At 43.7% G+C, this 15,258-nt stretch overlaps 1 protein-coding gene across 2 annotated transcripts in view; it reads left to right on the top strand.

The window, feature by feature from the left end:
* The first annotated feature begins 1,370 nt into the window (after window positions 1–1,370).
* Window positions 1,371–15,258, top strand: part of cyth3b (cytohesin 3b) — a 37,543-nt gene continuing 23,655 nt past the window's right edge. Inside the window, exon 1 of one of the 2 annotated variants that reach the window (XM_086093312.1) lies at window positions 1,371–1,720. In XM_086093312.1, coding sequence (XP_085949438.1) covers window positions 1,702–1,720 — 19 coding nt within the window. In that variant the 5' untranslated portion in view covers window positions 1,371–1,701. Of the gene's footprint in view, window positions 1,721–13,002; window positions 13,194–15,258 lie in introns of those variants that run through there. The other variant, XM_086093303.1, reaches the window with a different exon arrangement.

The raw sequence follows: 15,258 nt of genomic DNA, 5'->3' as shown, positions 1-15,258 counted from the left end.
CCAAGTTCCTAGATTCAGGGTTAGAATCCAACCATCCTGTGTGGAGCCAACCAATCACAGGGCCTGATATAAATTAAGTAGCATGAACTAAACCTCCCATTTTACTTGAAGTTGCAACATTTGCTAAAACAGGAAACAGCAGTAAAACAGTTTACATCATGTCTGGTTATTTCTTTATTTAGAAGAATCCTCGCAAGAGACAACTTTGAATAAATACTTGAACACGGCTAATACAGCTGTTCAGGCTTGACCATTGGAATCCTAACACAGGAAGTGGGAGCCACCCCCAGCCCCGTGCACAAGGAGGGAGGCAGGAATGCAATAATCAAAACCATGTGTGTTGTAGAAACACACTGAGTCTCCATTTGGGTATACGTGTGTTTTCCATTCCATGATTTCCTCACCTGATAATTGTCCACGATTACGTAAGACTCTTTGCCTCACAATTAGGTCCCCGGGCTTGTTTGGGTTGTATTAGGAAGGTACACCGGCTTTCTCTTCTCTTCTATCCTCAAAACATGCATGCTAGCTTCAATGAAGACTGTAAATTAAAGTTGTGAGTGTGAATGGTTGGTTGTCTATATGTGCCTGGCAATTAGCCTATAGGCTAATTCATTGCCTGGCACACACTGGTGAGGTTGTGCCAAAGTCAGCTGGGTTAGGCTCTAGCTCATATGTTACCCTGACAGGGTTCATGTACCTCTAAACTTAAAATGGAGGCAATCTTCCATTTAGTTTTTTCATGTTCCAAAACTTGCACAATGTACATTTCCATCATTTAATCCATTTCAATATCAATACGACTGGCTCATATTTGTTACACAGTATTTCACAAATTCCCATTTTTCCCACAAGATGAAAATAAATTTATTGGAGAAATGTAAAAGACATTCACATCGAATCCAACATTTTTCAGCTGAGCTCACCCGAGACCCGAATGAGGATAATATTAATCATAATTGAAAATGCATCGATGTGGACGTTTATGAAAGACCGATAGTCATTGAACGCATCAAACAAACATTGCTTTGGATTATATAAAAAAACGGAGTGAAATTATTAAGAGGTACAAAATGCTCTTTTTGTTTCAGTTAAGTATTAAAAAATAAAACATTCTAAGTTTTAAAGCAGCATTTCGTGAGTCTATTTGTGTATCACGCGAGGTTGATCAACGATAACCACTTTGTGTGCGAGGCAAGTCGCCAGTGGGATTCAACACCAAAACACGACACATTCCGGTTTTACGTTTCGAAAGCGTACAGTCGATTCGCCGAGCCGTGTGCCACCGTTGAAGTAGTACTTTTATTTTGAAATCAAATAAACTAACTTCCGTGTTATTTCTGCACAGTGGAAGCTGCGCGGCTTTAGTTCTCCGTTACCGTAGGAAGGAGGAGGCGTACAAGTACTTGAGTATCGCCGACACTCTCCGCTATTGACCGAGGGGGGCTGCAGAGAACCCACCGCCGCCGCCTCCTAAAACGCACCATCTTCGGTTGAAAGGGGGTGGACCGGAAGGTGGTCGAAGCCCAAATGGCTGGCATGTTCCCCCAAACGAGACGCTGCCTGCGAGACGAGCTGTGCGTCTGACGCTTTGCCGGACGGTCGGGGGGAATTAGGACACGCTTCTGAGCCGTAAATTAAAATCTCATTCGTGAGGCGGAAGTTTCTGTCAGGGGGGACCCTGAATCGCAGTCTGCTAGCATGGACGAGGACAACCAAGGTATGACACATTTCGTGCAAAAAAATATGCTCTCTATGTAAGTGAATGATAATGCCAATGGGTGGCAGTACAGTTTGTCAATTTTTCCGAAAAGTTGATTTCTCCCACCCTGGGTAAGTGTTCTGAAGGCATCTCCTGGGTTTACCAATGCACCACATGTGATAACAATGTCAACCTGCATTGTGGCAATGACACTTGCAATCAGCCCTCAATTCATCCTCATCCTCATCCTCATCCTCATCCTCATCTTAATCCTCATCATCATCATCATCATCATCATCATCATCATGCAAGTGTTATGTTATTTCATTTATTTATATTCACTAGACCAGTGACTGGTTCCAATGCAAAGGAAAGATGCACTGAATTGAATACAAATTAAATAAAATACATTTAAAAACATGACCTACAATCAAACATATTAGCATGAATGAAAATGTCTTAGAAGCCAAAAAATGAAGGGAGTAGCAAATTAAAGTACAATTCAGTTATATTTATTTGACTTTTTAGCACATTTGCAGTTAATCTTTATGAAAAGGTTTGTTTTTGAACAATGACTTAGCTACCATTTTAGTTCACTTTTTGAGAATCACGTGACTGACTGCAGTGACTAGTAGGACTGCTGCGCAACAGGTATCTTTTGCTGTTAGCCAAGGCACTGGATCAACAACAACAATAAGAATGTTATGAGTAACGATATTTTAATGGAAGGCTGTCAAACTGGTCAAACAAAAAAAGTGTATTATTAAAATTGTATTCTTGTAACATGCAAATAATTTATTGTACTATGACTTTGTTTTGTGAACTTTTCTCACATAATTATACAATTATATTCCTGTAAAATTATGACTTTATTCTGTAATATTAAGGTTTTTCTCTAACCTAATATTACTAATGTAAAATTACTACTTTATTTTCATAAATGATGACTTTTTTGTTGTTGTAATGTTACCTTAAAATGATTATGAATGACCCCCCCCCCCCCCCCACACACACACAAAAAGCACAACTTTACTTTTGTAACACATGCCCATATACAGTAATTCAGTCTTCTTTGTTCCAGTTAAATAATGACTTGATGCTCATTAAATATATATTTTCCTGATTTATTCCATGAAATATTTTGGGGGGATAATACTATGATTTTATTCATGTAAACATTTTTTTTCTTGCAATAATATGACTTTATTCTCTAAAATTGTTTTTATCATGTTACTACAAATGTATTCTTGTAAAATGACCACTTTATTCTAATAAAATTCTTGAATACTACAAAGTTATTATATACAATTCCAACTTGTTTTCTTGTAAATTGCAGCTATCCTGTAAAAAAAATTTTTTTCATAATATTACAATTTTCTTATAGTAAAACAATCAGTTTCTTCTCAAATGGAAACTTTTTTCCTAGATAATATTAGGACTTTATTCCAAATAATTAGGACTTCTTTTTTTCTTGTAGCAAGATTTTATTGAAGTGACAACATGACTTTTGTCTAGTAAAATGTAGACACTTTTTCCAAATGATATCACAAATCAATTACTCTAATATCCATAGACACAAATTGACTCATGCAAAAGTTGATATGCATAATACACTATAACCCCGTCAATTTAGACCCAACTGCAATAGGTGAAAATCTGCGATATAATCCCTCTCGCGCTCTCAGAACACATTTAAACTCAACAAAACACGCTTTTTAAAGTATTCCTTAACAAATGATCTTACTCCCTCCCTGTCAAGCATTGTGAGACTGTCATGTAACATTACTTGAAGACTCACTTGAGCAGTTCTTAAAAAATTAGGCACAGCGTGATTGCTTCAAGCATTTTATTTGTCTCTCTCAGTTGAAGTTTACGGTAAAACACACAAAGCAAAAGAGAATCAAATGTTGTTTTGTTTCCTTGAACACCATAATGTTTAAGTTAATCACATCATTTCGAAGAAAGCTTCTGTTAGTTTAATGCTAATATATAATGCGTAACACCGTTGAGCGGCTAATAGAAATTAGCATAGATGTTATGGTAAATTATAAACCTTCAAACAACTGCTACTTAACACATATAGAGCATCAACACACAAAAACTAAGCATACAATATTACTCCCAGGCATACTCTGCTTTTCTCTTCACTCAAAAATCTGCGATAAAGTGTGGACGGTGAACCGCCAACCAGTGGGGCTTCACTGCACATCGCTTCAAAACGAGGCCACACTTAGTTCAGCAAACTCTGCTGAGTCTGGCGCTCACAAAGCTATCAGAAGGCCAAGTTTCCTGACCGCCACAGGTGGGGAAAACCGCACTTTTGTTTTTCCACCAACCAGACCTGACTGTCGCAGAGCTGCAGGATGTACAGTAACGAGGTGTACGGCGGCGGGGCATAAAGCTGTCATTGTGCTGTGTGCCGCCGGCTTGGCCTACGGAGGGGGCACACGGGAGCGCGAAACCAGACGCCCATATGGCGCTGTTATTCCAGCCAATGCGTATACTGGCTGACTCGCAACCTGCGGGCTGTAAAAGGTACACGGGTGTGTGGTGTGCCGGCTGCCGCACTGTCGTCGTATGGAGTCTGGTGTTCAGCGCGCGATCATCTCCTTTTTACTTGCACCCACTCGCACACCCCCGCAGCCCGCATGCACCCGCAGTGATGCTGGTCGCTCAGAGGGGAGGATTTTCCGGAGGAGGGGGGGGGGTAGGGAGCAAGAGCAAGGAGGAGATAGAGAGCGAGGGAGAGAGGGAGAGGGGCAGTGAGAGAGAGTAAGTGAGACATCATAGCAAGACAGAGAGAAATGAGAGGAAATAAGGGCGAGAGAGAGAGAGCGGAGGGGGAGGGGGTGAGACAGAGAGAGACAGATAGAAAGAGAGAGAGAGAGAGAGAGAGACAGATGCGTTTATCTTCTGGTGATGAAGTGGCGCGATTTTGAGGGTCAAAATTTAAGAGTGGCACCTTCCAAAAGTTTCAAGGTGCCAAAAGTGAAGATCTTGTAAAATGTATTTTCTACAACTATAGTAAGTTGCTTATTAAGAGCTAACCGTCAATTTATTCCATTCCTGGTTTATCCCATCTATTGCCATTAATTCACACGGGTAGTTTCCAACTATGAAAATTCCTGAAATTTTGCAGTTCCACTGACAAGTGTGTGGAAAGAACAAAATGTGATCGGGAGGCGGGAGACATAGTTGTGCTGGATGCTGAGATGACTGAGAGGGAAAATGTGTGAGTGTCTGTGTGTGGAGGCGGGATGAAGTGCCAGACAAAAGCTAACAAATAGCCAAAGAGGTACGCAGGGCTGGAGATATTCCTATCAATTGGTTCTCTGGCAAAATAAGTTCACTTTCATAATAATGAACTCCGCGAGATGTAACCTAACCCTACATCAGATCATCTTATGCATTTAATCTTGATTCACTCTTTACTCCTACACTCTCCCTACAGTCAGGAAAGGGTCATCGAAAACTAACACGGGAGGTGTCTAGTCCAATTTAGAAGAAGTGTTAAACTCTTTGTTTCGAGTTCTCAGAAAAGTGTGAATCTGTAATCTTTGTGCTTACTGGTTAAATGACTACACATGGTTTCTGTTATTTGAAGAATGTGTTGTCAGTTCCCTTCCTGGAGTGTCAGGCTTCAGAGGATAAAGGAAGTGAAGGTGCAGTTGGTTATTCCAGCAAGGCTTAGAAAAAATGTATTCCACGCATGACGGTCAACAATACAATGCCCACTGCAACATGCTGGTTGGATAAACAATGACGTGCCTCATTCGCTTGACTTGTGTGCAGCAGCATGGCGTTGATTGCCAATCACTCGGTGACCTGTGACTGACTTGCGACCAGTCCAGGGCGTGCTCTGCCTTTTGCCTCAAATCATCTGGGATGGATGACTGCCAAAACACCCACAAAGCTTTGCCACAGTGTGTCTCACCGTCACTCTTTCTTGTTCTACACGACTGACTTTGACAGCACCTTTGTGCTCTCGCATAGTGCTACTGTATATTTGTTTGTCCACGGACCGAATGTGCTCAGACTTCATCATGTACACATATGGGATGACTTAGCACATTTTGCAGCAGACACTGGCTTCACAGTGTAGCTGGCTCACACGAATCGCCACAGTCCGCTCTTGTTGCATGTTGTGCAAAAACCGGCCATTTCAAGTGTGCGGTCTGTGGGGGTATGACGCACACTAGTCCCGGTTCGGAGATGTCCGTGCCTTTCATCGGACAGACAGCTTCCCATTCCATTCAAGATCCAGCTTGTGGTGCTTGCAGCTGCTCTCTTGTCCCCGCAGCCCACATGCTGTGAAGTGGTCGGGTGGAGTGGAGTCGTCACACGTCGGAACAAACTGGGCTTTGATTGTGTACAACCTCTTAGTGGTTTCTTGGCCAAGTCACAAATGAACTGGTTCACCTTCATTGCAAATATTGGCAGGAAAGTGCAGTGGGTGTTTACTCTGAGCTTTAGGAAGCACACAAAGCAGTAAAGTGCAGTTTGGAGCAAGCTCACCAACATCCATCCATCCATCCATCAAGACACAGGGTACACCTTGGATTGGTCTCCAGCCAATCTCACAGCAGGTCACTGAAGACATCCCGGCTTCCGACGTCGTATGAGAGGCATATCAGAGGAGGGTAGCGAGAAGCTGCGATCAGAGCATGAAGTCTTTCCAAGTCTAACACTTGACTCACTGCCTACGCCCCTTCGTGTGGAAAACAATTGTCCCAGTCCCACCCACTGGTACTGATGCTGTAACGACTGTGTGTCTTGCACTGCAGGCAATGTCTCACTTGGGCAAGTTCTGCTGAAACCAATTTGCCAGAAAGGGGTTTTACACTCTTCAAATGTTAAGTGGTGAAGGACCTTAGGGTGTTTGAAAAATATTTAGGTGATACAGTGGGAAAGCACCTTAAGGGGGCAACAACTTAAAGACGAACAAGCAGGAACCAGTCCATACTGTGGTCCATCACAGGATTTACATTAGTGATAGTGTCATAGTCATGCTAAACACTCGGGGGTTTGATTAGTTGATTGGCGACCTGTCCAGAGTGAAGTACATGCGGGTTTGTAAGCCGCGTCTTCCCAACAGCTTCTTTCCAAATGATTCAAATGCTGGCAAAAAGCTATCAGACTTGGCTTCTGTTTGGGGCGACACCAGACTGACACTGAGTGCTCCCTCGTTGAGCTTGGCCTCACAGAGCTCTCAAATCAGATTACATTTTGCAGAGACATCCTCTTGGTTAGTTTGATTCCATTAGACTACATCGGACTGAGCCATATGGAAGTCAAAGCTCTGGACTTGGCCGACTCCCATACATGATAAGCTTGAAGAGCAACTCGAGCTCCACTTGGACTTTTCATAAGCGACTGACTTGTGTTGTTTTTGTGTCTGGAGCAGCTAACAGAGAAAGCACACATGTTCTTTTGGCGTATGTATCCAATTTCCTCTCAGGCGAACAAACAATGACATGCATTTAAGATCAACTGAGACAAGGTTGAGGGGAAAGTATCAGAGACAAATTGCCCTATTTCAGAGTCTGCTTAATGTCTCGTGAGTCTGGAGTCATGTGGATACCAGACTCCATTTGGGACTTCATTCGCCAATTGGGTTTCTTTTCGCAATGACGTGTATATGGGTGGTGGCGCGGCGTTCAGGTTCATGGAAAGGAAGAGAATGTCGAATGGACAGGAAAAGGGAGCGTAGGAACACTTATGTGAACGGCCAAAGATTGTTTGACCTGTAGTAGATGCAGGAAAAAGGTGTATCCCGTGCCCTGTGCGCCGGAACATCCAGTGCTCGGCCAGAACTGTTTTCTGTCCTCTCAGTGCAACTGAAGCAGAGTGCAGATTTCCCCCCTAACAAATGCTGTTGCATTCTTGATGATCATCCCGTGAATCTCCTTCTGGGTTCCCACTTAATTCACTGATCCCTTTGAACTGATCTGAACTCACAGGGACAAGTGATTATATAGTATCTCCACCCAGGGTGAAACATTGGATTCTTACGCTGTGATCCAGAAAACATGGAAGTAGTACAGTTCTGACTTTCGATAAGGAAAAGTGCAGCGAAATGCCCTTTGGAAGCCTTGTAATCGGGGCCAATCGATTTCACCCTGATGAAAAAACGTGATGTGACAAAACAACGCACTCACTGTGAATGTAAAACAATGAAAACATTATACATCTAACATGGGCACTGATGTACGACATGTCAAGGTTATGAACTGCACACAAGGAACTACATGCTGAGTTACTGCTACACTTACTGCTGTGAATATTTATTGTAAATTTCATTAGGTGAGAGTTAGACTGCGGCACGCCATACGAACAAACGTCAACTGAAAACGACATCTTTTAGATTTTAGTATTTATCACAACCTCCTCTAGATTGGTCTTCATACGTGTCCGAATATCTTCTTTTCAGCAATTGACGTCATGTTTTTTATTATGTGGAATATTTTGAGGTCAATAGTTGTATGCTTCCAACTTTCCAGCTGACCGTGCTCAAAATATCATCAATCTTAGCATGGCCCAACATTTACGTCCTTCTCAGCATTTTCACGATGATTCCTCTCATAGATGTGCTGTCACTCCGCAGATTGTCAGCAGTTTAATTTGAACTGGCATCTTATGATTGATACCGATTGTTGTTTCTTTCATGGTGCACATCATATGAAGAGGCCTGCTGGGCTCGGTTGCATTTCTTGCCCATTTCTTTTTTCACTTCTCAATGTGTCCTGGTTTGCAACAACCAACCACTATTTATGATCATAATATTATATATCACACATTGTTTCACTTTTGGCTCACTATTAACAAAAACATCATTGGACATTTATTCAAAGCAGGGGAAAAAGTGTTTTCCTGCGGGGGAACCTTAACACTAATTTCTTCTGATAGCATTTTTGCAAGTGCTTGATTGCTCCCAGCATGCCCCTGAATTTGTAAAGCAAACCAAGTTTGTGTTCTGCTGTTATCTCTGTTGTCGTCTTCCAACCTGTGTGTGTGTGTGTGTGTGTGTGCGCTTGTGCGCTTGTGTGCAAGCTGGCCAGCCTCCAGCATCTTGCAGCCCCCTCTGGGCCTCTGGCCACTTCACTGCCACAGAAAGGATTTGTAACACTCAGTGACTCGCTCACTGGGGTCAGTGAGTCATTCAATTCATTGACATGGCTCAGCACATCTTTACCATATTTCAGATTTCTTTTTTTGCACAATGTGCATGTTTCTACCCCCGCAGCTGTGCTGCCGCATCATGCAAAATTCATTCTGTCTTCATGCGGCGAGAGGATGAGCTGTGACGGCACTGCTGGTGCTGCGGAGGAGACGCCTCTTGCGGCCAAGTAGTCGCTCCGTAGCGCTGAGAAGGACAGCAGGGGGCTTACCGTGTCGCCGCGGCGAGCACAGCAGGGCGGCCATCTGAGCAGCCTGGCGGTGTGTTAAGTGCATGCACTCATTTGTATACATTCAGGAGAGGTGAGACAGGCTGGGAAAAAAAAGTGGACTCTGAAATCAGGTGGTCGATGTAGCGAAACGTGGCCTTTTTCAAAATCCCACTTGTGGAGGCATGTTTGTGTGCAGGAATGCGCACCGTTGCATGGCGGTGTATGTACAGTAAACCCCCAATATTCATAGCTGATCTCTTATACTCTGCTGCCACCTGCCGGCCGTTTTTGTAATAACCACCATTGCTTCAAGCATTCTCTTCAGTTCAGAGGCTGCATCAAAGTCTTCTGTACGCGGTAGCATAAAAATATATATAATATAAATATGTTTTTGAAAGTGCAGGACAAAATATTAAAAAACGTATTTATACACTGGCATTAAACATCTCTATTTATTATACAATACAGTGGTATTTTTCTTTTATTAAAACATTTTTTGTGTGTTTTTTTTGGGTGGTGTGGGGCGGCTGGAATGCATTACTGGCATTTCAATCAATTTATTTGAAATGTAAATTGGGCATACTCAAATGAATGAGATCAATTTTGGAGGGTAATGACATCTAGTGGCTGAAAGGTTGATATGTTTGAGACTCTAACAGACCCCCAAAAATGTTCAAGTGTCACTAGATTGTGCAGGTGTACCTAATGTTGTGTCCTGTGGGAGATGAAGGGTGTTGCCAGAACTGTTCATGCTGATGAGCTCCATCAATGCTGCACCTCAGGTCAGGGTCTTGACTCCACACACACATGTACAGTGCTGTGTGTGCACTTTCTCTGTATGTCCTTTAATCTGTAGCCCTATAACTCAGCTAAGTCACTGCTTGAGTGTCACTGGCACCCAGAGATGATGACCCGTTACGATTGATAATTTAGCGATGGCCACTTCTAAAGATACCCGCCAAGGATGCAGGCAGTGGCTTGTCTTTGAACTAAAGCTGTATGTAGTGCACCCGCGTTTTGCGCCTCCTGAACTGCGTTTTATAGAACGTCCTTTTTATGGGTTAACACTCGCAGTAACATTACCACCCCATTTTCCTCCCCAATCTGCAAGGAAAACGAACGTTTGCGTTGACAATCGAAACCTTTTCAGTATTTGCTGGACTCAAAAAGAGAAGCAACTGGTTGTGTTGAGTGTTTGTGTAACATATTTCACAATGAAAATATACGTTAGCCTAGCTTCTTCTAGCTTTTCTTCAGTCTGTTCGCGCTTGATGCTGCCCCTCACAGGTCAGTTTTGACACTGCGACAGACAGATTTGTGTGAGGTGACTGGTGCTTGTTGGTGGGGATACGGTTATGTGTGTGGTGTTCTGTGTTGGTCTCTCATGTTCTAAAAACTGGTGAATGTAGTGAAAGTTGTCTAAAGCATGTATTGTGTTTAACAGTTGTTTCTGTGAAGGGATTGTTTTCTTACCAACGTGTTCACGACATTTCCATCTACCTTGCCACACAACCCCTTTAAAATGTTGCCTTAAGGGCGCCAGAGACCTAAACCAAATCGATCTCAAGCAAACCTTAATCAAATTGGTTATTGACAGAGTGTTGATGCTGCTTGCAGCGGTCAAATGATTCCATGAAGGAGGCTAAATAAAGGCCTCGTGCCTGCTGAAAGTTGAGGTCAGAAAAATATATATCTGCCCGCCTCCGCTTCTTCCTTTTACTTGGCAGCTTGAATATCTTCTCATCTTCTGCCTGTCCCTCTTCTCCAGAGTCAAAGCTCTGACTGTTAACACGTGCTGGAGCGCTCAGCACGCCGGCTGAGACCGTGGGCCGGCTGAGACGCTCCAGCTATTTCCTGAGTGAGTCACTCAGGACTCTGGCCCGCTAAAATGTTTTCGGAAGGACGTGCTTGTCCTGTAAAATCGAAGCAGCCTATCAGGAGAACTTTGAGCAACACATCTGTTTGTAGTTCAAGAAGATCTGAAATAAGTTGGATTTGTTTTTTGTTAGGGATGGATATTTGACTAAATGCCTTCAATCGAAAATGTTTATGTTTAATATTTAAAGGGATGGGAAGACTTGCCCTGAATACTATCAACTTCTGTTTCTATGCCAGTATGGTATTAAGTCAAGTACTGTAATGCTGCCGGCGCAAGTTATACCACAGTGAATATCTTGACATGTTGACTTATTTAGCAGCAAACTCGCTGTCAAACAAGTGCCCTCCTCTTTACCTCAATTGCTAAACGCACTAAATTAGCAATCAATTGGACAGAGAACTCCTATTATCAGATCAATAAATAGATTTATTACGTCTGTTCCATTTTAAGCAGACTGCAGTCACGCATGACCATCTTCATTTATCCTGTTTGTCTCGCTGAAATGGGAGTTGATGTTATCCACGTAATTGCTGACAATTAATAAAGAGCCGAAAGACAAAACAAATGTGGCATGAAGGTACATGGCAAACATGCATGCCAGCCGATTGTAGGTTAAATCGGGCTGTTATTTATTGTGAGACGTGACAATCAGGCGAGCGGGATGTGAAAGTCTGTGCGACGTGGAGACAAAGTGATAAGAACGCTCTCTGTCTGCAGTCGACAGATGGCACGCTGACAGATGGCCTCATCCGTTATCAGCTTGCAAAACAAGGTAACGACACATGTAACAAGGAAGTGATACATGAGGTAAAACTGTAACTGAAAGCACTAAACAAATAGACTTGACTTTGCTTTTGCAAAGAGTTCACTAGAGTTTACTTGTAATAAATCTCTTAAGTCGGATGATAGCGTTCTTGTTTGATCAAATTAACTGCGCGATCCGAACAATCAAAGCAGAGTTTGGATGATAGCGTTCACACTTGCTAAAATGAAGATGAAATGTCCTAGTTCTTCACTTTTGCATGAAAGGCTTATCTGATTGGCTACAAATTACAAGCAATCGGACCACAGTTCATAAAACAGCGTTCATCTATGGTCAAACAAGCTGCTTTTTTCTCAACTTTATTTCGAACATTTAAAATGGCAATAAAACAAAAGAGCATAATTTGACAATTGTGTCAAAAACAAATAAGAAACAGAGACATTTAAGTTATTCCATAAAACAAGGATGAAATATAACTGTTTTAGTTCTCCATAAATAATAATAATGACTTTCAAAGAAACTTATTTACAAAAGAAAAGACTTACTGTTTGAAATGGAATAGGATGACGCAACTGCTCATCTAGTCCTATCCCGATTTGACCTCACTTATTACTTTAACACATTTTTTCATGAATGCCTTAACAACAATTGTACTTTCAACCACAGTTTTATTATTCCTCCCTAGTATATTTTGCAAAACTGATTTTTTAAAATACAATTTCTTAAATTGACAAATACTTGTACTTCTTTTCCTCAAGACCATTCCACATCTGAGCAAACATACCCTACTTCTTTGTCTTAACAAGACATTTTGGGACCGTCTATACTCCCAACTTTGAACATCTCGTATGGATGAACATGTGGAAAGTTTTCCCAGAAGAGTGCAGGCTATTATAGGTGCGAGACCAACTCAACGTTTTATCCCCATTTCCAGTCCCGGTAGGTGTAATTTCTGCACTTTTGAGCAGGCGATGCTGTGAAGATGAGCGGACTGTAACAGCAAAATGGATCTGATGTGAACGGCAAGCGGAGGCATGATTCTGCCAGCACGGGACCTTTAAAGACGTCTGCTTCCTGGTGTGAGAACGGCATGTTCTTCAACAAAAACTTAAAGGGGAACATTGCATGCTTGTGTGAGATGGAAATGAAGAGGCGGGAGTCGACGGCTTCCAGCGTGACGAGAAGAGATGAGTAGCGGCAAGGTGAACCGGTTTGTCTGGACTGCCCGGTTGTATAAGGACAAATGTTGGCTATAACTGTCATGTTTGAAGCTGTCAGTGTGTACTGTGTACGGGTATGTTTAGTCGCTTCTGCTGAAGCGTCAAAGTATGAGCCGCGAGTGGGTGTAATGACTTTTAGTGCACACTTAGGTAGTACAATGTTCTACTATATATGGGAATACGTAGCTCCAAAGGCTGTCTGCTGATGGCATGGGACCCAGAGAGTGGAAAAGGCGACGTGGTATGTATTTTTATCCAGCGTAATCACATGTAGGTTTTCCTGACTTGGATACGCTCTGACTGCATGCTTGCATTATTCTCAGCCCAGCGGTGGCTTAGGTGTCTTTGCAGTTTACACATTTGTCGTCAGCTTGTGTAAGTGTTCCCAAGATATCTACACCGTGTTTACGTGGTTGCCATTGTTACGGGAAGGACCTGCCCATTATTCCCAATCAAAGCAGACGCCTGTCCGTCCATTGTCTTGCTGAAAAGCTACGGAAAATTCAGGAGGCAATTCGTTGCTTTGTGTTATGTCTTGACATTTGGCTACAAGTGTCACCCTTAATGAGGAAAGCATACAAATAATGTTTGTGCATTAAATAATAGGTGGAGAGAATTCTGTTTTGTTACTTTGACTAGGTCAAATGCAGATAACAGCGTTGACCCGAAGTTGTACAAATTGGAGTTTGACAAAGATTTTTTTTCAATTCATTCCCAAAGTGAATTTTGGGGAGTTTTGAATCATCATCTGCAAACCTGGGTTGTGTGTTCCACTGTTGTGCGCTGATGTCTGCTGCACTTTTTGTCTTCTTCAAAAATGATGACAAGCACCTCAGTAGAACTAATTTCACAGCCAGCAACAAAATATTAGATCTGCTTGTTTCTGTTTTGCTTTTTGCAACCGTTCTTCAGAAAGGACGTAAGAAAGACGAAGAGTGAAATAGAAAAATACCCACCAAAACATCCAGCCTCACATTTGAAGCAGAAAACAATCTGGTTGTCTTCCCATGGGCTCACCACCGGTGGGAGGGGCCAAAGGGGTAGGGTGCGCAGTGAGTTGGGTGACAGCCAAAGGCGGGGGCCTTGGCAGTCCGACCCCCGGCTACTGAAGCTAGCTCTGGGGAATGTCACCTCTCTGGCAGGGAAGGAGCCCGTTTGGTTTTCGTCCCGGCCGTGAAACAGTGGACCAGCTCTACACCCTCGGCAGGGTCCTCGAGGATGCATGTGAGTTTGCCCAACCAGTCCACATGTGCTTTGTGGACTTGGAGAAGGCGTTTGACAGTGTCCCTCTGGGATTCCCGTGGGGGGTTCTTTGGGAGTACGGGGTACCGAGCCCCCTGATACGGGCTGTTTGGTCCCTGTACGACCGATGTCAGAGTTTGGCCTGCATTGCCGGCAGTAAGTCGAATTTGTTTCCAGTGAGGGTTGGACTCCGCCAAGGTTGCCCTTTGTCACCGATTCTGTTCATAAATTTTATGGACAGAATTTCTAGGCACAGCCGAGGCGTTGAGGGGGTTCGGTTTGGTGGCCTCAACATTGCATCTCTGCTTTTTGCAGATGATGTGGTGCTGTTGGCTTCTTCAAGCCGCGACCTCCAACTCTCACTGGAGCGGTTCGCGGCCGAGTGTGAAGCGGTTGGGATGAAAATCAGCATCTCCAAATCCGAGACCATGGTCGTCAGTCGGAAAAGGGTGGAGTGTCCTCTCCAGGTCGGGGATGAGATCCTGCCCCAAGTGGAGGAGTTCAAATATGTTGGGGTCTTGTTCACGAGTGAGGGTAGGTTGGAGCGGGAGATCGATAGGCGGATCGGTGCGGCGTCTGCAGTGATGCGGACTCTGTATCGGTCCGTTGTGGTGAAGAAGGAGCTGAGCCGAAAGGCAAAGCTCTCGATTTACCGGTCGATCTACGTTCCTGCCCTCACCTATGGTCACGAGCTGTGGGTCGTGACCGAAAGAACAAGTTCCCGGATACAAGCGGCCAAAATGAGTTTCCTCCGCAGGGTATCCGGGCTCTCCCTTAGAGATAGGGTGAGAAGCTCGGTCATCCGGGAGGGATTCAGTGTCGAGCCGCTGCTCCTCCGCGTTGAGAGGAACCAGTTGAGGTGGCTGGATGCCTCCCTGGAGAGGTGTTCCGGGCATGTCCCACCGGCGGGAGGCCCCGGGGACGACCCAGGACATGCTGGAGAGACTAAGTCTCGGCTCGGCCTGGGAACGCCTTGGGATCCCGTCGGAGGAGCTGGCTGAAGTGGCTGGGGAGAGGGAAGTCTGGGCTTCCCTGCTAAAGCTGCTGCCCCCGCGACCCAACCC

Source organism: Leptonotus elevatus, chromosome 1 (genome assembly GCF_054856555.1).
Source record: "Leptonotus elevatus isolate MCC_2025b chromosome 1, RoL_Lele_1.0, whole genome shotgun sequence".
In the NCBI taxonomy this organism is placed as follows: domain Eukaryota; kingdom Metazoa; phylum Chordata; class Actinopteri; order Syngnathiformes; family Syngnathidae; genus Leptonotus; species Leptonotus elevatus.
The sequence above is the reverse complement of the archived record's forward strand: the minus strand, read 5'-3'. Positions and strand labels throughout refer to the sequence as shown.